The sequence below is a fragment of the Peromyscus maniculatus genome, chromosome 7, assembly GCF_049852395.1.
Source record: "Peromyscus maniculatus bairdii isolate BWxNUB_F1_BW_parent chromosome 7, HU_Pman_BW_mat_3.1, whole genome shotgun sequence".
NCBI classification, from domain to species: domain Eukaryota; kingdom Metazoa; phylum Chordata; class Mammalia; order Rodentia; family Cricetidae; genus Peromyscus; species Peromyscus maniculatus.
This window is the reverse complement of record NC_134858.1, coordinates 117,481,520-117,504,040: the sequence shown is the minus strand read 5'-3', so window position 1 is coordinate 117,504,040 and position 22,521 is coordinate 117,481,520. Positions and strand designations below refer to the sequence as shown.

At 46.3% G+C, this 22,521-nt stretch overlaps 1 protein-coding gene across 1 annotated transcript in view; it reads left to right on the top strand.

Annotated features, from left to right (window-relative positions):
- Scn11a (sodium voltage-gated channel alpha subunit 11) overlaps positions 1-22,521 on the top strand; it is a 55,875-nt gene that overhangs the window by 17,939 nt on the left and 15,415 nt on the right. Inside the window, exons 7-15 of the mRNA XM_006986746.3 lie at positions 3,046-3,402; positions 6,585-6,986; positions 8,501-8,608; positions 9,733-9,850; positions 10,680-10,834; positions 14,708-14,881; positions 20,036-20,137; positions 20,541-20,810; positions 22,117-22,170. Of these exons, the coding sequence (XP_006986808.3) occupies positions 3,046-3,402; positions 6,585-6,986; positions 8,501-8,608; positions 9,733-9,850; positions 10,680-10,834; positions 14,708-14,881; positions 20,036-20,137; positions 20,541-20,810; positions 22,117-22,170 (1,740 nt within the window). The remainder of the gene's footprint in view (positions 1-3,045; positions 3,403-6,584; positions 6,987-8,500; positions 8,609-9,732; positions 9,851-10,679; positions 10,835-14,707; positions 14,882-20,035; positions 20,138-20,540; positions 20,811-22,116; positions 22,171-22,521) is intronic.

The window sequence follows — 22,521 nt, the reverse complement described above, 5'->3', positions numbered from 1 at the left end:
CATGTGTGTGGGTGTGTGTGCACGTGTGTGGTGTGTGTGGGTGTGTGCACATGGGTGTGTGTATGTATGTGTGTGTGCATGTGTGTGGGTGTGCATGCAGTGTGCACAAATGGAGGTCAAAGTTGATGACGCTTTTCTACCCTGCAGATCCTGGGGCTCAAATTCAGGGTGTAAGACTTGGCAGGAAGTGCCGTTGTCCACTGAGCCATTTCACCTGTCCCCCTCCCCTCCCCTCTCTTCCCCCTCCCCTCTCCTCCCCCTCCCCTCCCTCCCCCTCCCGTCCTCCTCCCCTCTCCTTCCCTCCCCCTCCTGTCCTCCTCCCCTCTCCTTCCCTCCCCCTCCCCTCCCCTCCTCCTCCTCTCCTTTCCTCTCCCCTCCCTTCCTCTCCCCCTCCTCTCCTCTACCCCTCCCCTCCCCCTTCCCCTTCCTTCCCCTCCTTTTCCCCTCCCCCCCTCCTCCCCCTCCTCCCCCCTCCCCACTTTTCTTCCTTATTCTCCCTACTCTTTTTTGAGACAGGGTCTCACTCTGTAGCCCTGGCTGTCCTGGAACCCATGTAGACCAGGCTGGCTGTGAATTCCTACGGATCCACTTGTCTTTGTCTCCCAAGCTAAAGGTGTGTGCCACTACACCTGGCCCCAGCCCCTCTTATTTCATTGTGTAGCTTAACATTCTGAATAGAAAAAATTCTTGAGTGGGTTCAATGACTATCTTGGACTAATCCATCTAACCTTAATTACATATATCCAAAATTTGCATATATCCACCTCCCTGGGTAGCCCAGGCTGGCCTCAAATTCCCAATCTTCCCAAGGCTGGGGATTCTAGGTGTGTGTCACCATAACTATCTAGTTAAGGTTGATTTATTAAAAACAATTTTAAAAAGTTTTATGTATGTGTGTCTGAATGCATGCCACATGTGTGCAGGTGCCTGGGAGGCCAGAAGACAACATCAGATCTGGATGCCAGGCACCCAGTGTGGGTGCTGAGATCTTGATTACCATTCTCTACAGAGCAGCACATGTTCTTGACCATTGAACCATCTTTCCAGCCCCAGAACAAGGCATTTGCTATTTTAAAATAAAATTGTAGGGCTAGTGGATGGCTCAGATGAGGGGGTAAAGGTGCTTTCTGCCGAGCCCGATGACCCGAGTTTGATCCTTGGGCCCCACATGGTAGAAGGGGAACTGACTCCTGCAAGCTGTGCTTTGACCTCTCGTGGTGATACATTGTGTACTCTAACAAAATCTGCCTGAAGATCAGAGGACAGAGCAAGTCACTGGATGAGACATAGAGGCCACAGTGGTGGCACACACCCTTAATCCTAGCACTTGGGAGGCAGAGATTCGTCTGGATCTCTGAGTTCAAGGCCACACTGGGCTACATGAGATTGATCTAGTCTAGGAGAGAAACAGAGCCAGGCAGTGGTGGCTCACACCTTTAACCCCAGTATTTGGGAAGCACGCAGGCCATTAATCCAGCACTAGGAAGGTTGAGATAGGAGTGAAATGGCTGGGTGGAGAAAGGTATATGAGGCGGGAGGAGACAGGAACTAGAGCCTTTCGGCTAAGGACTTGGAGGCTTTCAGTCAGAGGATTCCTGGAGACAGGATCGGCTGAGGAGTTGGTGAGGTGAGAAGTGGCTGTGGTTTGTCTCTCTGATCTTTCAGCATTGACCCAATATCTGGCTCCGGGTTTTTATTATAAGACAATTTAGAATTTGTGCAAAAACCTGTGTTCTAGTTTTATTCTGCTACTGTGATACAGCACTTTGACCCAAAGTTACTTAGGTGAGGAAAGGGTTTATTTGGCTTATACTTCCAGGTCATAGCCCATCATCGAGTAAAGTCAGGGCAGGAACTCACGGCAAAGGAATCAGAGCAGAAATCATGGAGGGATGCTACTTACTGGCTGTCTGTCTGGCTCACAGACCCATGGGTAATCTAGTTTTCTTACATAGCACAGGCCCACTTGTAGCCAGAAGTCTCCCCCTGCCCCCGCTTGCCAGCTAGCTCTTTCATCTTAAATCAACCCATTTCTATAAATCTACATGTTGCCACCTGGCCATGGCACTACTGGTCTGCTGACATCTTGCTGTGCCTTCGGTGATGGCTGGAGTCTCTCTCTCTCTCTTTCTCTTTCTCTCTCTCTCTCTCTCTCTCTCTCTCTCTCTCTCTCTCTCTCTCTCTTTCCTCTCTCTCCTCTGCCTTCCTCTTTCCTGTCTGTCTCCTTGGATTTCCTGCCTGCCTCTAAGCTGTCTTGCCATAGGCCAAAGCAGCTTATTTATTTACTAATGGGAACAACATATATTTACAGTGTACAGAAAGACACCCCAAGGCACTCACGTGTGTAGGGGTGATGCTGCCCACAGTGGACGTGTTCAATCTGACCTGGACAATCCTTCAATGGGGGTTTCCTCAGATGACAGCTGAGGCCAGCTAAGACAGCCATCAGATGTGTGTGCCCCCTTTCCACAAATAAATGAATAAATATAATTTTTAAAAGATTTTAATAGGAGCTGGAGAGATGGCCTAGTAATTAGGAGCACTGGCTGCTCTTCCAGAGGATGCAGGTTCAATTCCCAGCACCCACATGGTGGTCCATAACTATCTATAATTCCAGTCCGAGGGGACATGACTTCCTCTTCTGGCCTCCTCCAATACTTCACACGTGCAGGACACATACAGGCAAAGCCCATACATATAAAATAAAAAGATAAAAAAGAGATTTAAATGAAAAGTTAGTGTTTTAGATAGGAAGCTGACGACTGTGGGCCAAGTGGATGTGACCAGGTTTGAAAGTCCTAATTACCCTGGTCGAGGAATGTCACTTGCTTTCTGGATGAGCTCCCTGCATGTGTGGACACAGGTCTAGATGAGCTCCCTGGATGTGTGATGCTCTAGATGAGCTCCCTGGATGTGTGACACAGCTCTAGATGAGCTCCCTGGATGTGTGACACAGGTCTAGATGAGCTCCCTGGGTGTGTGATGCTCTAGATGAGCTCCCTGGGTGTGTACCTTTCCTTCCCTTTTCGTTATCTGTTTTCACAGCTGAGAGTCTTCAAGTTAGCCAAATCCTGGCCCACTTTAAACACTCTCATTAAGATCATCGGCCACTCTGTGGGTGCGCTTGGAAACCTGACGGTGGTCCTGAGCATTGTGGTCTTCATTTTCTCCGTGGTTGGCATGCAGCTTTTTGGCAACACCTTCAACAAGACCTCCTGTACTGCACAGGAGCCGTGCATGCGGCGCTGGCACATGGGAGATTGCTATCACTCCTTCCTGGTGGTGTTCCGCATCCTCTGCGGGGAATGGATTGAGAACATGTGGGAATGTATGCAGGCCGTGAAGGGCTCTACACTGTGTGTCATCGTCTTTGTGTCAATCATGGTGGTCGGAAAGCTTGTGGTGAGTCACTGAGGTTTTCTTTCCATTCAGTATGTGTCGATCATTTTCACCCTCCCTCCCATGCAACTTTTTTTTCTTTTAACCCATCAAGTCCGTTTGCACTGCTCATGTTCTTGGATGTGTGGCCCTCCACTGAAGTGTGGTTAATTTCCCAGGAGCAACACTTTTAAAGAAAACTGACTCGCTCCTGGCAGCTGTCAAGTACTCGTATCTCTTTGGGTAGGGGTGGGACTTCATGTTCCTGCCCCTCTCCAGGCTGGGATTTGGTCTGGCTTAGGCTTGCACAGGTTTGTACACACTGTCATAACTGCTGTGAGTTTGTGTGTGCAGCTACCCTGCTATGGTTAGCTGGTTAGGAGCACTGGCTGCTCCTCCAGAGGACCCGGGTTCAATTCACAGCACCTACATGGCAGCTCACACCTGTCTGTAACTCAGTTCCAAGGAACCCAATGCCCTCTTCTGGACTCCTTGGGCATTAAGCAAGCATGTGGTGAACAGACATACATGCAGGCAAAACACTCATGCACATAAAAATAAAACTGAAAAAATGTCCTTTTGAATTTGACCTGATAAAGATACAGACAGGAGACAAGACCTCTAACACATGGGACATGTGTATCACATCGCTTACGGGTCGTCCCATGGCGTCTATCCCTGATGCTTGTAGAAACCATGTTCTCTTGGTTAGTGATTGACTAGGCCAGCGGCTCTCAACCTTCCTAATGCTACGACCTTCAATACAGTTCTTCATGTTGTGCTGACCTCCAACCATAAAATTATTTCATTGCTACTTCATAACTATAATTTTGCTACCGTTATGAATTGTAATGTAAATGTCTGATATGCAGCATATCTGATATGCGACCTCTGTGGGAGTCAAAAGCATAGGCTGAGAACCACTGGGCTAAGGGAAGGCTGCATGACTTGATTTGGTGGATAAGATATAAAGAGATACCCACTGGGGAAACATGGGAAGGGCTTTTCATTCTTAAAAATGTGCACAAGAGGGCTTAGGGAGAGGACTCATGTGGGAAATGCTTGATGTACACACAAGGGCCTAAATTCTACCCCAGAATGAATACAAATGAAGAGCCTGTGTGGTAGCTGGTCCTTCCATGCCAGTGCTGTGGAAACGTGGAGGCAGGTGATCCCCGAGACTTGCTGGTTAGCCAGCCTAGTCTAGCTGGTAAGAGCCAGGCCAGGGAGAGACATTGTCTCCAAAATTCAAAACAACAGGTAGATGGCTCCAGAGGGACAAAATCTAAGGTTGATCTCTGGCCTGTACACCCCTCTCACACAACACACACACACACACACACACACACACACACACACACACACACACACACACGAAAAATGGCCCTCCCTCTGGGTCTTCTCATGACTGATTCCTAGAAGCATTCTGTAATGATGTGAACTAATCTGTCTGTAGGTTATAACAGGCCCTTGTTCTTTCTTCAGACATCTTATACTGTTGGGTTTCCTTACTGTGTAAGTAGCTTGAGTCTTTCCCTGAAGCTAGCAGCTTAGATATCACCAGAGAGGCTAATTAGATGCATATTAGTGAAGACATGAAGAGATAAAGACATGTGAGGACCCTTGGGCTTGGAACTTTAGAACCAAGTAGGGGCCTTGGGGCAGATATAAGTAACTGTCCAAACAGATCGCTTGGTCCTGAGTGCCCAATAAATGGTCTGCACAGCTGGTGACAGGTTCAGGAGAGCCGGAAATCACTTATGGGAGTTGGAAGAGAGCCTTGAGAAAGGATGGGTGGCCAACTGAGATAGTTGAGAAGGTGCAGGGAAGAGGAATTCTCCTGGTGAAGCTGGAGATTAGGACTAGATCCGTTCAAACCCTCAAAGTACTTCTTGGCAAAGGGCAGTTCACAACCACCTGGAGCTCCAGCTGAGGTGATCTGATGCCTTCTGGGCATCTGTAAGCACCTGGTTACACATTGCACACATATACAGACATACACACAAACACACACACACAGGAGTAAAAAATAATAAATCTTAAATTAAAAAATTAATTACTATATAAAACATATTTAATTGTGACATTTACGTATATAACTTGGGTTTTTTCTTTTTTTCATGTGTAGTGGTGTGTCATGAGTGTGCATGAATGTTCACGTGTGTGTATGTATGCCCAGGTGTGTGGCTGCCCGGTTTGCTCCAGCGCTCACAGATGTGGTTGTTCTGGCTACCTGGTTTGTGCCGGAGCTTTCCCAGCTGTCTCTGAGGCTGGAATCACAGGTGGGCAAAGTCCACCTGGCATTTATGTGGGTTCTGGGGATTTGAACTCTAAGTGTTGAGTCGTCTTCCTAACCCACGAGGCTTGCTCTTGTTGCCTTCTTCTCTGCCCCTTCCTGTTGTCCCCTCCCCCTTTCTGCTTCCAGGGCACATGTATTCTATGATTACTTCCACCTTTAAAGAACCCATCTTTCCTTCATCTTGTAGTTTCCTTTCCATTTCATGACTAGTACTCACATGCACACTCACACACTCACATCTGCACTCATCTACAAAACTTTAAGAGTGGGACCTGCATGTGTGAGAGAGAACATGTGGTGTTTGTCTTTCTGTGCCTGGGTTCTTTTGGTGTAACAATTTCCGGATGCACCTTTCTGTAGTTTCTCCAGTCCTGCTCGGGCCCGCAGCTGCTCAGACCCGAGTAAGCACACAAAGACTTATGTTACTTATAAACTGTATGGCTGTGGCAGGCTTCTTGCTGTCTAGTTCTTATATCTTAAATTAACCCATTTTTATTAATCTATAAGTTACCACATGGCTCGTGGCTTACCGGTACTTTACATCTTACTTCTCATGGTGGCAGTGGCTGGCAGCATCTCCTGACTCAGCCTTCCACTTCCCAGCATTCTCCTCTCTGCTTGTCCCACCTATACTATACTTCCTGCCTGGCTACTGGCCAATCAGCATTTTATTTATCAATCAATCAGAGCAACACATTCACAGCACACAGAAAGACATCCTCAACACCTTTCCTGTGTTTGTGCTCCTTAACTTGCATTTGCTGTGTGTCTTGTCTCTGTTCCTTCTTCAGCCTTCATCTTGTCACTATGGAGGAGAGAGCAGGAAGTCTCATTTGACTAGAATGAGCCTGGGGGTGGGATCCAAGCACCTCTTCCTTTGCCAAGTTTCCCTTATTCCCCACTCCAGGTGCTTAACCTCTTCATTGCCTTGCTGCTCAATTCCTTCAGCAACGAGGAGAAGGATGGGAACCCTGAAGGGGGGACCAGGAAAACCAAAGTGCAGCTGGCCCTGGATCGGTTCCGCCGGGCCTTTGCCTTTGTGGCGCACACGCTTCAGAATTTTTGCTGCAAGAAATGTAGGAGGCAAAATTCACCAAAGCCAAAAGAGATCCCAGGAAGTTTTGACAGTGCGAATGAAAACATCATCCCCCTGGATACAAAGCCCTGGAAGGAGTTGGATGCACAAATGACTTTGGACACTGGGCACGACAGGGCTCGCTTGGCCCCGCTTGCAGAGGAAGAGGATGACATTGAATGCCATGATGAACTCAGAGCCTCACCCGCCTCACAGGCTAGTGCTGAAGTTCAGGTATGGAAGGTCCACACTTCAGGTTAGATGTGGTTGAAACATACAGCCATCACAGGACACTTGTCACCAGCATGTTCTAGGTTTTGTTCGGGGACATTAGGCTATAAAATGTATGTGCTATTTGATACATCAGGCTAATCCCAGGATGGGCTTCAAATGAGCACTGTGTTTGCAACATGATACAGAATGTCAGAGAATCCCTCACAGGTTAACTAACCAAATCTTGGATTTTAGCTGATTCTGATGTAGTAAAGTTGATAACCAGGATTCACCATCACACGCCATTTTTAGATGTCCTTACAGATCACCACACCGAACCTTCCACTTTTATGAGGTGGCCTTTTTGTATTTTCCTTTGTTCTTTTTTGTTTCCTATGTGTTTTAGCATCCGTTTCTGTCACTGTGGTATAATGCTCTAACAAAAGCAACTTAGAGGAGAAGGTTTATTCTGACTCACAGTTCACCATGGTGGGGCCGTCAGGGCAGCAGGCACTCGAGGCAGCTGCTCACGTCACATCTGCAGTCAGGAGGCAGAGAGGGATGCATGCTGCTGCTCAGCTTCCTACTCCATTTACACAGTCCAGGATCCTAGCTAGGGAATGGTGCCACCCACAGTGGGCTGTCTTCTCATCTCAGTGAACACCATCGAGATAACCTTCTGCAGGCATGCTCAGAGGCTCATGTCCCAGGTGATTCTAGATTTTGTCATGATACCACATTAAGTTGCTAGGAAACCCTCTGTATTCAATTACTTTTCATTTTTCTAACTCTTGTTTTTTTTTTTATTTTTTTTATTTTTCTAACTCTTTACGGTCTATCAGGTAATTGTGAATTTTACTTTTTACTAAATTGTGGCAGCACATACCAGTATTATTTATTAAGTGATTTATTAGTTAGCTATTGAGCTGAATGGATGCATTTTAAAATATATTAAATCTCCATATTGCGGCTTGGGAGGTGTCTCAGTGGGTAAGTGTTTGGACCTGAGTTCAGGTTCCTCAGCACACATATTAAAACAAGCAAACAAAAATAGGTATGGTGGTAAGTGCCTGTAATTTGAGCACTGGGGAGATGGGGACAGGGGATCCCTGCCCCTTGCAGCCCAGCCAGTCTAGCTAGTTGGTGAGTTCTGGGCTCAGTAAGAGACTCTGTCTCAAAAATAGGATGGTGAAATGATTCAGAAAGACATCAGGTGTCTTTCTGAATCATTTCACCACACACACACACACACACATACACACACACACACACACACACACACACACAGTCTCTATCTCCCACCCCCACCCCACGGGGATATTTCATCTCTGAGTTAATTGGATGGGATGAGTCTTATACTGGAGCCATACTGTTTTGATTGTGTAACTTTACAATACATTCCTGTTTTGTTTTGTTCAGTAGTTTTCCCAGTATACTTGCATGTTGAGTTTTTCAGGAGCAGAATTCAAACTCTCTTCATGTCAAGTGGACTGTCTAGAGAAATATTAACTCCACTCTGGGCTTTTGTGTGTCAGACCTGTGACGTCCCTCTGGAGACCAAGCAGCCCACCAGCCCAGATGATCCAGGTGTTTTGGAAATGGAAGTGTTTTCTGAAGAAGACCTGCATAAGAGTGCTCGGAAGGTAATATTCCCAGGGTATGGTTGGGAGGAGCATGCGACTCCTCCACACAGCTTAGCCTTGAATAAGCTTAGCTTATGCCACAGAATAGTCTTGTGGGACGATAACAGAATGTGTGAAGACATGATTGCCAGGGTTGAATCTCAAACAAAGGTGTAAGCTAGGGTCTGTCAGTTTTGCTACGTTGACACTTGGGGCAAGACAACGGATCGCTGTGGCGGGCTTTCCTGTGAACATTAGGGTAACTGCCAGTAGTGGTCCTTGGCCTCCATTCACCAGATATCAGGAGCATCCCATTAGCTGTGACATTAAAAATGTCTCTAGTTCTGGGGAGATGGACCAGTTGGCAGATTGTTTGTCTTGCAAGCACAGGGACCCGAGTCTGATCTCAAGAACACATGAGAAGCTAGGCATGGTGGTGGATGCTTGTAATCCCAGTGCTATGCAAGCACAAGTAGGAAGGTCGCTGGAGCTCACTAGCCAGCTAGACTGTGAGCTCCAGCTAGACTGTGAGCTCCAGCTAGACTGTGAGCTCCAGCTAGACTGTGAGCTCCAGCTAGACTGTGAGCTCCAGCTAGACTGTGAGCTCCAGCTAGACTGTGAGCTCCAGCTAGACTGTGAGCTCCAGCTAGACTGTGAGCTCCAGCTAGACTGTGAGCTCCAGATCAATGAGAGACCCTGTCTCAAAAACACCAAGATGCCCAGATACTGAGAAAAAATACCTTTATTTAAAAAAATATGTTTCTAGGCATTACTGGAATGTCTCCTACAGGGTTAAGTCAGCCAGAGCCACTGGCCTAACCTATTATTCTATGAGTTGGGATAGCTGAAAATTAGTCTCGGTAGAGTAGTTTTCTTATTATCTACCCCTCTAATTGGCAGCCTATTAGGGTTATGATTTATAGGGGAGAAGGATTGAGCTACTGTGAACACATATACCTGGCTGCTTATTAGCTGTGAGAGCCAAGATCATACTCTCCTGAAGTGAGGCTGATAGAGAACTTAATAAAAAGTCCCAACAGGAACAGCCTATTATTAACATCCTTGAATCTAGAAGCCTTTGCCTAGCTGGTTTTAGCCTGAGCGTTTTGGTGACTGACTCCTTCTTCCCCTGTTCTGACGTGCAGAAGTCTGATGCTGCAAGTGTGCTCTCAGAATGCAGCACAATTGACCTGAATGATTTCTTTAGAAATTTACCAAGAACAGATCTCCCCAAAAGGCAACCAGACAGGTGCTTGCCCAAAGGTAAGTGGCCATATTTTCACACATAGCTTAAGGAGACTTTGTGTTCTCTGTAGCTTTGTGGTTTGGATGGATGTCTTATTTCTGTCACTAGTATTAGATTATTAGATTCTGACAGAGGGAATTTCAAGAGACTCTTGGTTTAGGTAAGCTCTGTTCACACAGCCCAGCAGTGTGAATATCTGAAAGCTCTCCTGGAGAACTAGCTGGACCAACATATCAGCTAATTTGTAGAGTCCTTGGAATGTCCACTGTCAGAATGGATGGAGAGGGAGGGGAGTGAGGTGTGAAGGGAGTGTGGTCCATGATAAAGGTGTGCCTATGTTGAGAGCAAAGGCTGCTTGCAAATCTCTTTATAACTGATCAAGTTCTTCCATATGTGGCTTGAGTCCACAAAGCCTTGGAAGTCTCCCCTCAAGTTTCTTGAAACCCTTTGGGTACTATCTGTATGTCCACATCAGTTGACCTGGCTGGGCAACTCTGCTAAAGGTAGATGGCTTTGTTCATGTGCGTGGTATCAGTGAAGGGGCCAGCAGATTTAGCTTGAGTGCATGATGGAGTTGCCTCTGCCGCACATGCTCGTCCTTCTTAGAGAACCAATGGGCTAGCCTGAAGCTGTCTCCTTTAAAGAGAGGGTGCAAGAGGGCACGTGGAGACAGGCAGAGCTCAGAGCTGGCACATTGTCTCTTCACCTCTTCCTTTCGGGCAGCATAGCTGAGCCCAGATTTCAGGCTTTGGAAAGAGATCCTCTCTGGTGGGACATAAAGTGACGAGCTGAGGTTTACTAACGCAATTCACTCCAGACACTAATGTGACAAATGATTCCTTTCAGGCCTCAGTTGTCATTTTCTATGCCACAAAACAGACAAGAGAAAGTCCCCCTGGGTTGTGTGGTGGAATCTTCGGAAAACCTGCTACCAAATCGTGAAGCACAGCTGGTTTGAGAGCTTTATAATCTTTATCATCCTGCTGAGCAGTGGAGCACTGGTAAAGGATGCCTCCGGGGAGACGATGGGCCAATGGGCAGCTGGGGGCACTGCATCGTGACTGTGATTGTGGGAAGTGGACAGCAAAGGGAGCTGTCCAGATGACGCCCTAGTGAGCAGGGTTTTACACGTCTAGAGTCCGAGTCCCCACGCTGAAGGTGCCTTCCCTGTTGGAGAGGTTTAACTCAGGCCAGTGTTTGAAAGTACTTTCTTATCTAGCCCTTGGACTTGGCTTGCCCACTTGCTTCCCACTTCTGGAGGATTCCTAGACATCTCCACTGTATCACATACTTCAGACAGTTCCTACTCTCAATTTCCCTGAAGATCATGACGTTGCTTTCTAAGACAAGATATTAGGGGAAGGTCTACAGGGAACAGATGAGGATATAACCAGTTGCTTGAATATTTCCCATCACTTGTGGTCCCTTAAGGGACAAGGAGATGCTATGTTCTGTTCATGGTCTTTCCTGGTCAAGGTGTGATGTAACTCTCAGTGAGGCTGATGCGGAACTCTGAGTCTATCTGCCTTCAGCATCAGGGGCCTCGGCACCTTTCTGCTCTCTTCACTCTCCAGTCACTCCCATCCTCTCTCCAGCTCCCCTTTCCACTTACATATTTCCCGTTTCCTTAGCTCCCCTCTTCCTCAGTTTCCCGTCCTCCTTCTCCTGTCTTGTATCTCCCCTTGAAATGGCTCAAACACGACACTAAATTGTTACTGTTTGTATGCCAAGTGAACAGAATCTTTCTTGATTTGGAGTGACAGATTACTCCACAGTCAGTCTGTCGTAACAGGGATGCCACACAAGTGCCTTCTTGTGTCCCGTGCCTTCTCTCTCGTGCTTTATACGTGTGTAATCCTAAGGGAAGGGAAGGAGTGCAGATCATGTGCCGGGACTGGCACCAGCATAAATCCCCTCGTCCCACATAGAGTGGAAGTTTTTCCTCAAACAAAAATGTGAGTTTCTCTAGAACCATCCCGGGAACTCCCCTGATGGACTTTGGTTGTGAGTCTTTGGTAATTACATCTCTGCTGCTTGTGTGTTGTAAATAGCATGGTTACATTTATATTATTTCATAAATGGTACCAAGCAGCAGGAAGGCAGTGGTACTGTTAGAAGGCCACAGACACATGCCCCCTGGTGTCCGGGAAAGAAGACATGATCAGAGACTTAGGAGCAGGCAGAGAGTCCTAGTTCCCAATCTGCTTTCAGAAAGGAAGGTGTAGGCTGGGCCGAGCAGTTCAGAGCACGTCATGTAGAGGGTACCAGGAGAAAGCCCATCCAACACCATCAACATCATGGGAAGCTAGTTTGGAATGCTGAGTCTTGAGCCATTTCTGAACCACTGAATCAGAGCCTACATTGTAATAAGTTCCCAAGATGATGTGGGGCTTGTTAGATACTGAGATGGTTGGGTCTGGACAATTGCACAGTAGTAACAAGTATCTCTTATTAAAAATTGTTCCTGGCTGAGTGGGAACCTTTGAAATTCAGTTGCATGTCTCTGACCTGCTTAGCTGGCTGTAGCTAAGCTTTAAAAAGAGAAAACGAGCCTGTAATGCTGTCCAGATTGTACCTGTACAGGCAGGTAATGTAGACAAGTCTCTGGCCTCCATGGAGCATGGAGTCTAGATGAGAAGACAGACATAGTGATTACAGACCACAGCTGTAAGGGATGGGCTCAGAGCAGGAGAGGCCAAAGGGTAGTGAAGAGGATCTGTGCTCAACCCAGCCTTGTAGGAACAGGGCAGTTTCCTGTAGAATGTCAGCTCAGCCAAGTTCCCAAGGCTGAGCAGGAGCCAGCAGGATAGAGAAGAGACAAGAGCTGTGTTAGGGACTTTTCGCCTTGTATTTAGCTCACAGTTCAAGGTGCAGCCCATCATGGTGAGTAAGGCATGGAGGTAGGAGCAGCCCAATACCATGGCAGCAGGATCATGAGGCTGCTGTTCACAACTTTGGGGATCAGAAAGCAGAAAAAAAGTGATATGCCCCCCGAAAAAACAAAAAACAGTGGATTAGTTGGGAACCAATTGTTAAATATGAGAACCTGTGGGAGGTATTTTACTTCCAAACAATATCAGGACTTTTTTTTTTCTAGTCAAAATTCAGTTTGGTATGTGGAAGTGAGTTGGTTGGATTCTTTTGAATTCTTTCCCCCTTAGGATGAGGCCCTACCTTGTACCTAAAATGGGACCGATTTTCTGCCCACTTTCAGTGTTTTCTTAAATATCTTGGGCAGGGTTAGTACCAACCCTCTTCTCTCATTCCTTCCTTTCATTCTTACTATAGAAAGGCTGAAATGATAGATCATACCTAACTCTGTCGGCCCCGAAGAATCTCAATATCTCTCTCTCTCTCTCTCTCTCCCTCCCTCCCTCCCTCCCTCCCTCCCTCCCTCCCTCCCTCCCTCTCTCTCTCTCTCTCTCTCTCTCTCTCTCTCTCTCTCTCTCTCTCTCTCTCTCTCACACACACACACACACACACAGAGTGGGTGAGGGAAATGTTTGGGTGTAGCCATGGAGAAGGTTCAAAGCATCAGGTCTCATTTCCATAATCACACTTAATGGATGTTTGATAGTCAAATATACACCAGGAGTTTTGGTTCAGAGCTTCTCCATTTTAGTGTGTCACAAGACAGTCACAAATTGATATTATTTGTAGTGTGTATGTGCGCGCATGTGTGCATGCGCGCAGTGAATTGGTAAGGCTGTTAGTCATGGGAGATGATGGACTCCAGGCTTGCTGAGATATAGAGTATAGAGTTAGGAACAGAATGGAAAGGCACTGAATACAGCCCAGAAAATGATGTGGCAATCTATTATGTAGGAAGACACTCAGATTCAGAGGTGTATCAGTTACCTTTCTCACTGATGTGGAAACTACCCAGTAGAATCAACTTAAGGGGATGGTCTAGTTTCACTTCTGTTGCTACAATAAAAAATGCCCCGATGAAAGCAACTTTAAAGAGAAAGGATTTAATTCCAGGTTATAGTCCATCACTGTGGGGAAGTCAAAGCAGGGATTTGAAGCAGCTAGGCCCACTAGGCTACATCCTCAGTTAAGAGCAGAGAGATGAATGCATCCATACTTCCTTAGCACCCACACTATATGTATACAATCTAGGATCCCCTCCCTGCCCAGGAAATGGTGCCAACCACAGTGGGCTGGCTCTTCCTACACTAATTCTTGCAATCTAGACTACTGATTACAGACACAGACACATCCACAGGCCAACGTGATCTGCACAATCCATCATGGAGTCTCTTCCCAGGTGATTGAAGACTGTGTCTGTTAAAATTAACAACAAAACTGTGTTGACAGTTCACCACCACAGAGAGAGCGGGTTTATTTTGACTCACACTTGGAGGGTACAGTCTGTCACGGCAGCTGGAGCGTGAGGCAGCTGGTCATATTGTGTCCATAGTCAGGAAGCAGACAGAGAGACAATGGTGGTCCTCAGTTTGCTTTTCCTCTTGTATTTAGTTCAGGATCCTAGCCCATGGGCTGGAACCACCCATAGTTGAGATTCTTCCCTCCTCAGGTAATCCAGCCTATAAATTCTCTCAGACATGCCCAGAGGTGTGTCACCTAAGAGATTCTAGTCACTTGACCACATCAGCCATCATAGGGGGCCAATGAGGAGACGCTGTGAGATCACCAGGGTCATAGAAACACGGACATGGAATTTTCCATATTTATTTAATGAAGAAATACATTTTATTGGAAAAAACCTGCCTTAATCTTTTTATACAAAAACTTCATCACCAAGATTCCAACTAGTTTTTATCCATATAAAATATAAAAAATTCAAAGTCAGGAAGGAACTCTGCAAATATTCAACCTGGCCTATCTATGGCTGTGCTTTATTCTTTCAGATATTCGAAGATTTCAATATCTCCACACGGCCTAAAATTGAGCAATTACTAAGGTGTACTGATAATATTTTTACATTTATTTTTATTTTGGAAATGTTTCTAAAATGGGTGGCCTTTGGATTTCGGAAGTATTTCACCAGTGCCTGGTGCTGGCTCGATTTCCTCATTGTAATCGTAAGTTTACTGTCTCTGCGCCCTGTTTGGGTTGGGGCAGGGTTGGAGAGGGGACCGTGGGGGGGGGCTGCCTTTCCTGTGGTCCTCATACTGGTCCTCTCAAATCACAGTGTGCACTGTTACAGTACTGACTGCTAACTGTCGTCTGTCCACCCGTGGTCGGGTCCTCCTGGGCCCTGCCTCTCATAGTTGCCTTTCATAAAAACACTGCTCCAACCATCTCCATGATGACACTCCTCTGCCCCCCTCTCCCTGAACCCTGCTTGTGTCTGATGAAAACCCAGAGGAACTGCGGACATTCCCTATGTTTCCTTCTCCTTCCACCTTCTTTTCTTTTTCCATTTTTCTGGTGCTGGTGTTTAGGAGGTGGGAGAGGAAGGCTCACCTATGTTATCTTGTTCGATGCGCACTGCCGTTGTTGGGAGCTCAGCAGTGTTGTATGATATCTGCCACATTAAAGAGAAAGGATCCTGAAGCTTAGAAGGTTAACAACTAGCTTCAGGATGTAGAACAGATTCGTGGTGATGCTGGGCTTCACATCTCCAGTCCTATAGTGCTCAAGTTAATAATAAGGATAGTGGAGCATGTTCTGATGCTTCCTCTGGACCACTGTTACCTTAACTTTTCCTGGGGAGAAACCACCAATGTCTGTCTACTCATCCTGGATGGCTGCCGATATACTAAAGTCCAATTTCTAAGTTCCACTTGGTGAGCTGGATGAATCCACGGGGCTTTCTCACAGTGTGTGGGTGACACTAGACTGGCTGCATCACTGCAAAGCCCCACCCCCTCTATAGGAAGGTGCATCATGGAGTCCTGCTGTCAATCAGCCTTCTACTCCCAAGATGACCTGTGCTGGGAGAGGGATCTCAAGTCTCCCTTCTTCCATCCCTTAGGGAATGCCCACAGCTGCATTTCCACAGACCTGGCTGGCACTCTACCTGTCTGCTCTAGTTGCCATGGCTACCAGGCACAAACCCAAGATGGCATCATGATACATTTAGAGAAAAAAAAAAACTTCCAACAGCCACATTTTCTGCCACCTGTGCCAAATGTCTTCTTCCCTCTTCTTGTCATAGTCACTCTTTGTGGAAGGGACTTTTATTTTCCCTGTATTCAGAGGAAAAAAATAACTCAGAAAGGCTAAGAACTATTTGAGACTCCCTGGTGAGAAGTGGTGGAGGTGAGATTCAAACCTAAGAAGTCGCACTCTAGGGCGCAGGGCTTTAACACATACATTCTTCTACCATTATGTTGATTCCACTTGTACTTAAGAAAGTAGGGAAGGGGCTGGGGTGGCGACCCAGTTGGCCAAGTGCTTGATGGGCAAGCATGGACCTGAGTTCAGATCCCCAGCTCCCATGCACAAGAGCCAGGGACATCTACACGGTGCGATAATTCCAGCTCTGAGCGGATGGAGATCGGAGGATCCCTGGTGCTCACTAGCCAAACTGGTGAGCTCCAGGTTTGCTGAGACTTATCAGGTGGAGAGTGGTTGAGGGCAACACTGGCATTGACTTTTGGGTCTCTGCATGCGTGCGTACAGTGTGCATGCACATAAAGGCGAAAACATACAAGTGAAGCCTATAAATAATTTAAATTTAGCAAATTCAAAATAGATAGTATAAATCTAGCAGCAATCCTTAAATATATCAAACAGTAGTCTAAAGTCACAGTGTCAAAAACATCAACAGACCCAGATGGTTTATACAGGCAAGTTTTACTATGTTTTAACAAATTCAAGTTAATCAAGTTGTTATGAAGAACAGAAGAGGGAAACTGCAAACTATCCAAATGAGACAAGCATAGCCCTTGTTTGTTTGTTTTTGAGATAGGGTCTCATGTAGCCTAGGCTAGCCTCAAACTCCCTGTGGAACTGAGGATGAACTGGAACCTTGATCCTCCTGCCTCACCTGCTGTTTGCTGGGATTGCTGGTTCAACCCAAGACAAGTGCAATATTGGTAAGAAAATAAACAGAACAAAACCTAACAACAGATGTAAACAGCATAACGTAAATTTATAATTATGTGCCTATGAGTCACAGAGAAGACAATCCACCAGCGAGGCCCAGGGTTGGTCTTGACACTGTATAAACTGTGGCAGGAAACTCCAGGTTTCACAGCTCTTCAGCTCCATAACTGAAACTAGGAACTGGTCCTGTGAGCGTCTTGTCTCCTCATCTATGAACAGCAGGTTTCTTGGTCCCTGTCCTATTGCTCTGAGGAGACGCCATGACTGCGGTAACTCTTATAAGAGAAAACATTTAACTGGGGGCTTGCTTACAGTTTTGAAGGCTTAGAACATTATTATCATGGGGGGACATGGCGGCAGGCATGGCAGGCATGGTGCTGGAGCTGAGAGCTACATCCCGATCTGCAGGGAGAGAGAGAGCAAGACTGGGTCTGGCATGTGCTTTTGAAACCTCAAAGCCCCTCTCCCCCAGTGATAACTTCCTCCAATAAAGCCACACCTCCGAATCCTTATAATCCTATCAAACAATTCCGCTCCCTGGTGACTAGGCATTTGAGCCTACAAGGGCGTGTGTGTGTGTGTGTGTGGGGGGGTGAAATTCTTATGAAAACCACCAAGATTACACACAAATCAATTAAGGTTACATACAATGGGGGCCATTGAGATGGCCCAGCTGATAAAGGTGCTTGCCACCAAACCCAATGACCCGAGTTCAATCCCGGGAGCCTGTGTGGTGAAAGGGGAGAGCCAAGTCCTGCAAGTTGTCCTCTGACCTCTGAGTGCCACACAATGCCCTCCTCCAACAAATAAATTAATAAATGGAAAAAAGTTTAAGAGCGTCCACATAGTGATCTTTATTCTGGAGTAGAAAAACACAAACCTAAAACACAAAAATAAGTAAGTCCAACTCCATTAAAATGTAAAACTTCTATTTTTCTACTTGGCAATGCTAAAATTGTAATTAAGACAAATCAGACCCCAGAACTTAGTATTTGCTGTGTACATGGCAGGTATTAATATATAATACAGATCACAAGGAAAATGACACCCAAAGGTGAGAACGAGCGAAGACACAGACAGGAGAAACCCGGTTGCATTTATTCACGTGTGAATAATTGCAGACTGAATTCATGAGTCAACACAGAAATGCATTTGAAAGTGAAAGTTCGCATCACTCAGATTGAAAAACATCTTTCACAATTAAGTGACACCTGTGTCAGAAGAGTATTGGAAATCAGAATCTCTAATCACTGCTAACAATTTAATTGGGATAGCCATTATGGGGAAAGTTTTGCAGTGTTGGATAAATTACAAATAGTGCCTATTTATAGTCTAGGCATGCCACTTCCTATTATAGATCCAATGGAAACTCTTGGATATATACCCAAGAAAAACAAGTCTGTCAGCTTATGGTATTCCTCATAACAAAGAAAAGGAGGTAGCCTAGCTATTCATCAAAGGAGAACAGGTCCATATAATGTGACTGCTGTGTCCTGTAATATTCCACGGCAGTTAGAATAGTGTGGGCCAGTGAGTTATCGCATTAGGTGAAGGTGCTTGCATTGAGCCAGATCATGGTAGGAGAGGAGATATGCCTGCAAGATGTCCTCTGCCCTCTACATGTGTGGTGGAGTGCAGGTGCTCACATATGTACAAAACATGGGGAAGAAGTAGCAAATCATATAGTATACCATGGTGTATAATATGAATTGTATAACATATACAAATTGTATATATTATATATAAATTGTATATATTATACACTAATGGGGGTCTCAAAAAAGAGCAGAATGATCAATGCCAGCCAGGAAAAAATACAAATAAAAACAAAGTCACACTAGAAGACCTGCCCCCTTGAACAGTGATTGAGAGTGGAAAAGATCATGGCTGTTTTAGTGTGAGAATCTGATTGCTATCTCCAAATTTGATGGAACAGCAACTAGCCTGAGGCTCAGATGAATAGGTGCATATGCCCCCATGGGGTGTCCCCTCAATATGAGAGTCTTGCTCTGGTACTCCAGAACAGCTCCCCTTCACCGTCCTTTCTCTCTGAGTAGGGTAAAGCAGAGTCCAGTTTGCTGGAAACTGCTTCAATACTCTCCCAACAAAATAAAAACATATTTAAAAAATGATGTATTAAAACACTTTTTATTTCTATTTTTGGGGCATGCGTGCACATGCATGTGAATTTGTGTGAGTGCACCTAAGGGCTTGCATGTGCACAGCCTAGCCTGGCTGGCAGGTCAACCGCAGGTGTCTGTCCTCAGGTGTCTTCCATTTGAGGTAGGAACTCTCCATGGCCTGGAACTTCACCATGTACATAAGCTAGCTGGCCTCCTCCGGGATCCTCCTGTCTCTACCTTCCGTCCTGGGAGTGACAGGCGTGTACCTCCACACCTGGCTCTTTACATGACTACTGGGGATCCACCCCCAGGTCCACATGCTTGGGAGGTAGGCACTTTACTATTATCTAAATAAAAACATTTAATGTTGATCACAGATTTTGTAATCTAGCCATCTCACACATGTTCCTGCCCCAGTCTGATTTCTGATCTTGTCCTGTGTGTCTATGTCATGGCCATCTGGTTTCCTTGAATTCACACCAGTTTCTCATTGTCTTTTGTGACTCAAATGACACAAACGTATCCCTCTCACTACAACTGCTCTCGCCCTTCCAGCCAGACCTGGTTTGTTGCTGTACTTAACATCTCAGAAATAGGGTCCTCGACAGTGCCGGAGAGAGAGTCACGTAAGCATGAGGCCCTAAGTGTGGATCTCTGGCATCCATGTAAAAACCCAGGCACAGCAGCACACATCTGCAATCCCAGAACCAGGGAGGCAGAGACAGGTATACACTAGGCTTCACTGGCCAGTCATTCTAGTCCATTTGGCTCCAGGTTCAGTGAGAGACCCTGTCTCAATAAGGTAGAGAGAAATTGAGAAAAGCACCACAAGTTGACCTCTGGTCTCTACATGCACCCCCACACAGGTACACAGATGGACAGATAGACAGACAGACACGTACATGTATACACACCAAAGGGGAGAAGAGAGAGAGAGAGAGAGAGAGAGAGAGAGAGAGAGAGAGAGAGAGAGAGAGAGAGAGAGAGAGCCTTTGAATCTGCACTGGCAGTTCTGGCTGCCTAGGCAACTGTCCTCACCAAGCATTGTCTCTTCCACAGGTATCTGTGGTCAGTCTCGCGAACTCACCAAGCTTGAAGTCCTTCCGGACTCTGCGAGCACTGAGGCCTTTGCGGGCGCTGTCTCAGTTTGAAGGAATGAAGGTACATGGATGGGTGGAAACTTAGCTAACAGGACGGGCTTTCCTTAAGCTTTTACTGGGGTCCTATGTAACCAGATCAGGGCCTGGACTATGAAAGCACAGAAAAGACTATGTATGCTGTAGTCTGTGTCTTGACAGCCAAGGCAGCCTCTGTCTTCCCTTCAGCATCCTAGGGAAAGACATGCCCCATGTGTCTAACGTCATCTTCACAGGGCACTTCTGAGGTCGTCCTTGGTGGCCATATGAGCAGAAAGCAGAGCTCATTATGGGCTGGGGGAGAGATGATCATAGTAAAGACAAAATAACTCCAGAGGTCCAGTCCTGCACACTGGGTTCCTCCTGGGAAGACGGAGAGCTTTTGGGGTGTCCTGCCTGTTATGTTTTCTCTGCCTTGCCTCCCCAAGGTTGTGGTCAACGCCCTCATCAGCGCCATACCCGCCATTCTCAATGTCTTGCTGGTCTGCCTCATTTTCTGGCTCATATTTTGCATCCTGGGAGTAAATTTTTTTTCTGGGAAATTTGGAAGATGCATTAATGGGACAGATATAAAAGAATACATCAGTCACACCAAAATTCAAAACCGAAGCCAATGTGAAGGTAGCAAATACTTGTGGGAGGTCCCGAAAGTCAACTTTGACAATGTGGGGAATGCCTACCTCGCTCTGCTGCAAGTGGTAAGTGCTGTGGTCTGTCTTCATCTGGGGAGAGAAAACTGGGAAGACTGATCAGTCACTAAAAACATAGTAACTCCACTGAGACTGCATTCTAGTCCTATTCTCGGAGGCGGCATTGGGGTGGGGAGCATCTTTGGGAATTCGTTTTCATGGAGAGTGTCTAGTCTAGTTATTTTTCTCATTTCTTTAACAAACTAGTTGACACGTTAGTCACTGTTCTGTTGCTATGCTAAAATGCTCAACAAAAAGCAAGCTGGGGAAGAGGTTTTATTTTAGCTTATAGCTCCAAAGGGCATCTAGTCCATCACAGAGGAATGTGTGGTGGGGAGGATTCAAAAGCTGGATGATCACATTTCATCTGCACACAGGAGGAAAGGCAGGCTATAAATCTCAAAGCCTGTCCCCAGTGACACACTTCTTTCAGCAAGGGCCCACCTTCTTAAGGTCTATATCTGCACCAACAGGTGGGGTCCAGTGTTCAAACACAAGCCTGTGGGGGGCATTTCTCATTTAACCACAGCACCTGACGAAAGCAACTCAAGGCAGGTTAGTTTTGCCCGTGGTTTGAGGGACTAGACCACCATGGTGGGGAAGATGTGGTGGTGAGAATTCTCAAGATGTGGGAACGTGAGGTCATGGGTCATACCGGCTCTACAGTCAGGAAGTGAAGCAGAAAGAGATGGATCTGGGCACCCAGATCGTCTTTTTCTTTTTACTCACTTAGGGCCCCCAGCCTGTGGGATAGTGCCACCTTCACTCATGATGAGTCTTCTCTCAATTAAACCTCCTCAGAAACACCTATACCACACGCCCCAATGTGTGTCTCCTAGGTGATTTCACAGCCAGGCGAGTTGACAATGAAGATCAGCCATCACACATGGTAATACCCCTTTCAGGGTCTGTTCAGCTTGCCTTGTCTTCTATGGCATCTCGCTTGCTGTTCAGAACACCTGCCAGAGAGAAGGATCCTTTGGTACAGGCCATGACATTGTCAGCAGCTCTTTTTTCAAGCTCCAGCAGCCAGGTGTTAGGCAGGTAGCACAACCATGTGCTATCAGAAAGACCCTTCCCAAGCAACCTACAGTGTAGAAATATTTTGCTTAAAAATTTATTTAGTCTTGGGGGAATGAAGAAGAAAGAGAAAATGTACAACATCCCTCTCCCATCCTTCCTACTGTGTTTTTTGTGAGGAACTCTCTCTGGGGCAGGATGGACACCTGCCCACGGGTTTGGCAAGCTTTTGCAGGGCACACATCTGTCCATGAAAAAAGTCTACAGCTGTGTCTGTTTTTCTATTCTGTTTCAGGCAACATACAAGGGCTGGCTGGACATTATGAATGCTGCTGTTGATTCCAGAGGGGTGAGTCAATGTCTTACTATGTTCTAGAATGGGATGCTCAAACCAGAGATGATATGAGAACACAGACAGCCCCAAGCTTCCTGCATGACGGCTTTATTATCCCAGATCCTCTGTCTTGTTCTTCTGGAGGCAAAATGATGGTATAGATATTGCCTGACAAAAAAGCTCTAATGTATTCTGCTGAGCCCGACACCCCAGGATCCCATAGAGCCCAACATTTCCTCTGCATGGCAAGAGAAGAAATGAAAACCACTCACTTAGAGATGGGGCTCCTAATAGGAACAAGACAACCACATGTGTCCTGGATCTCCATTGCTGTGATAGAACTCTGGCCAAACCAACTTGGGGGAG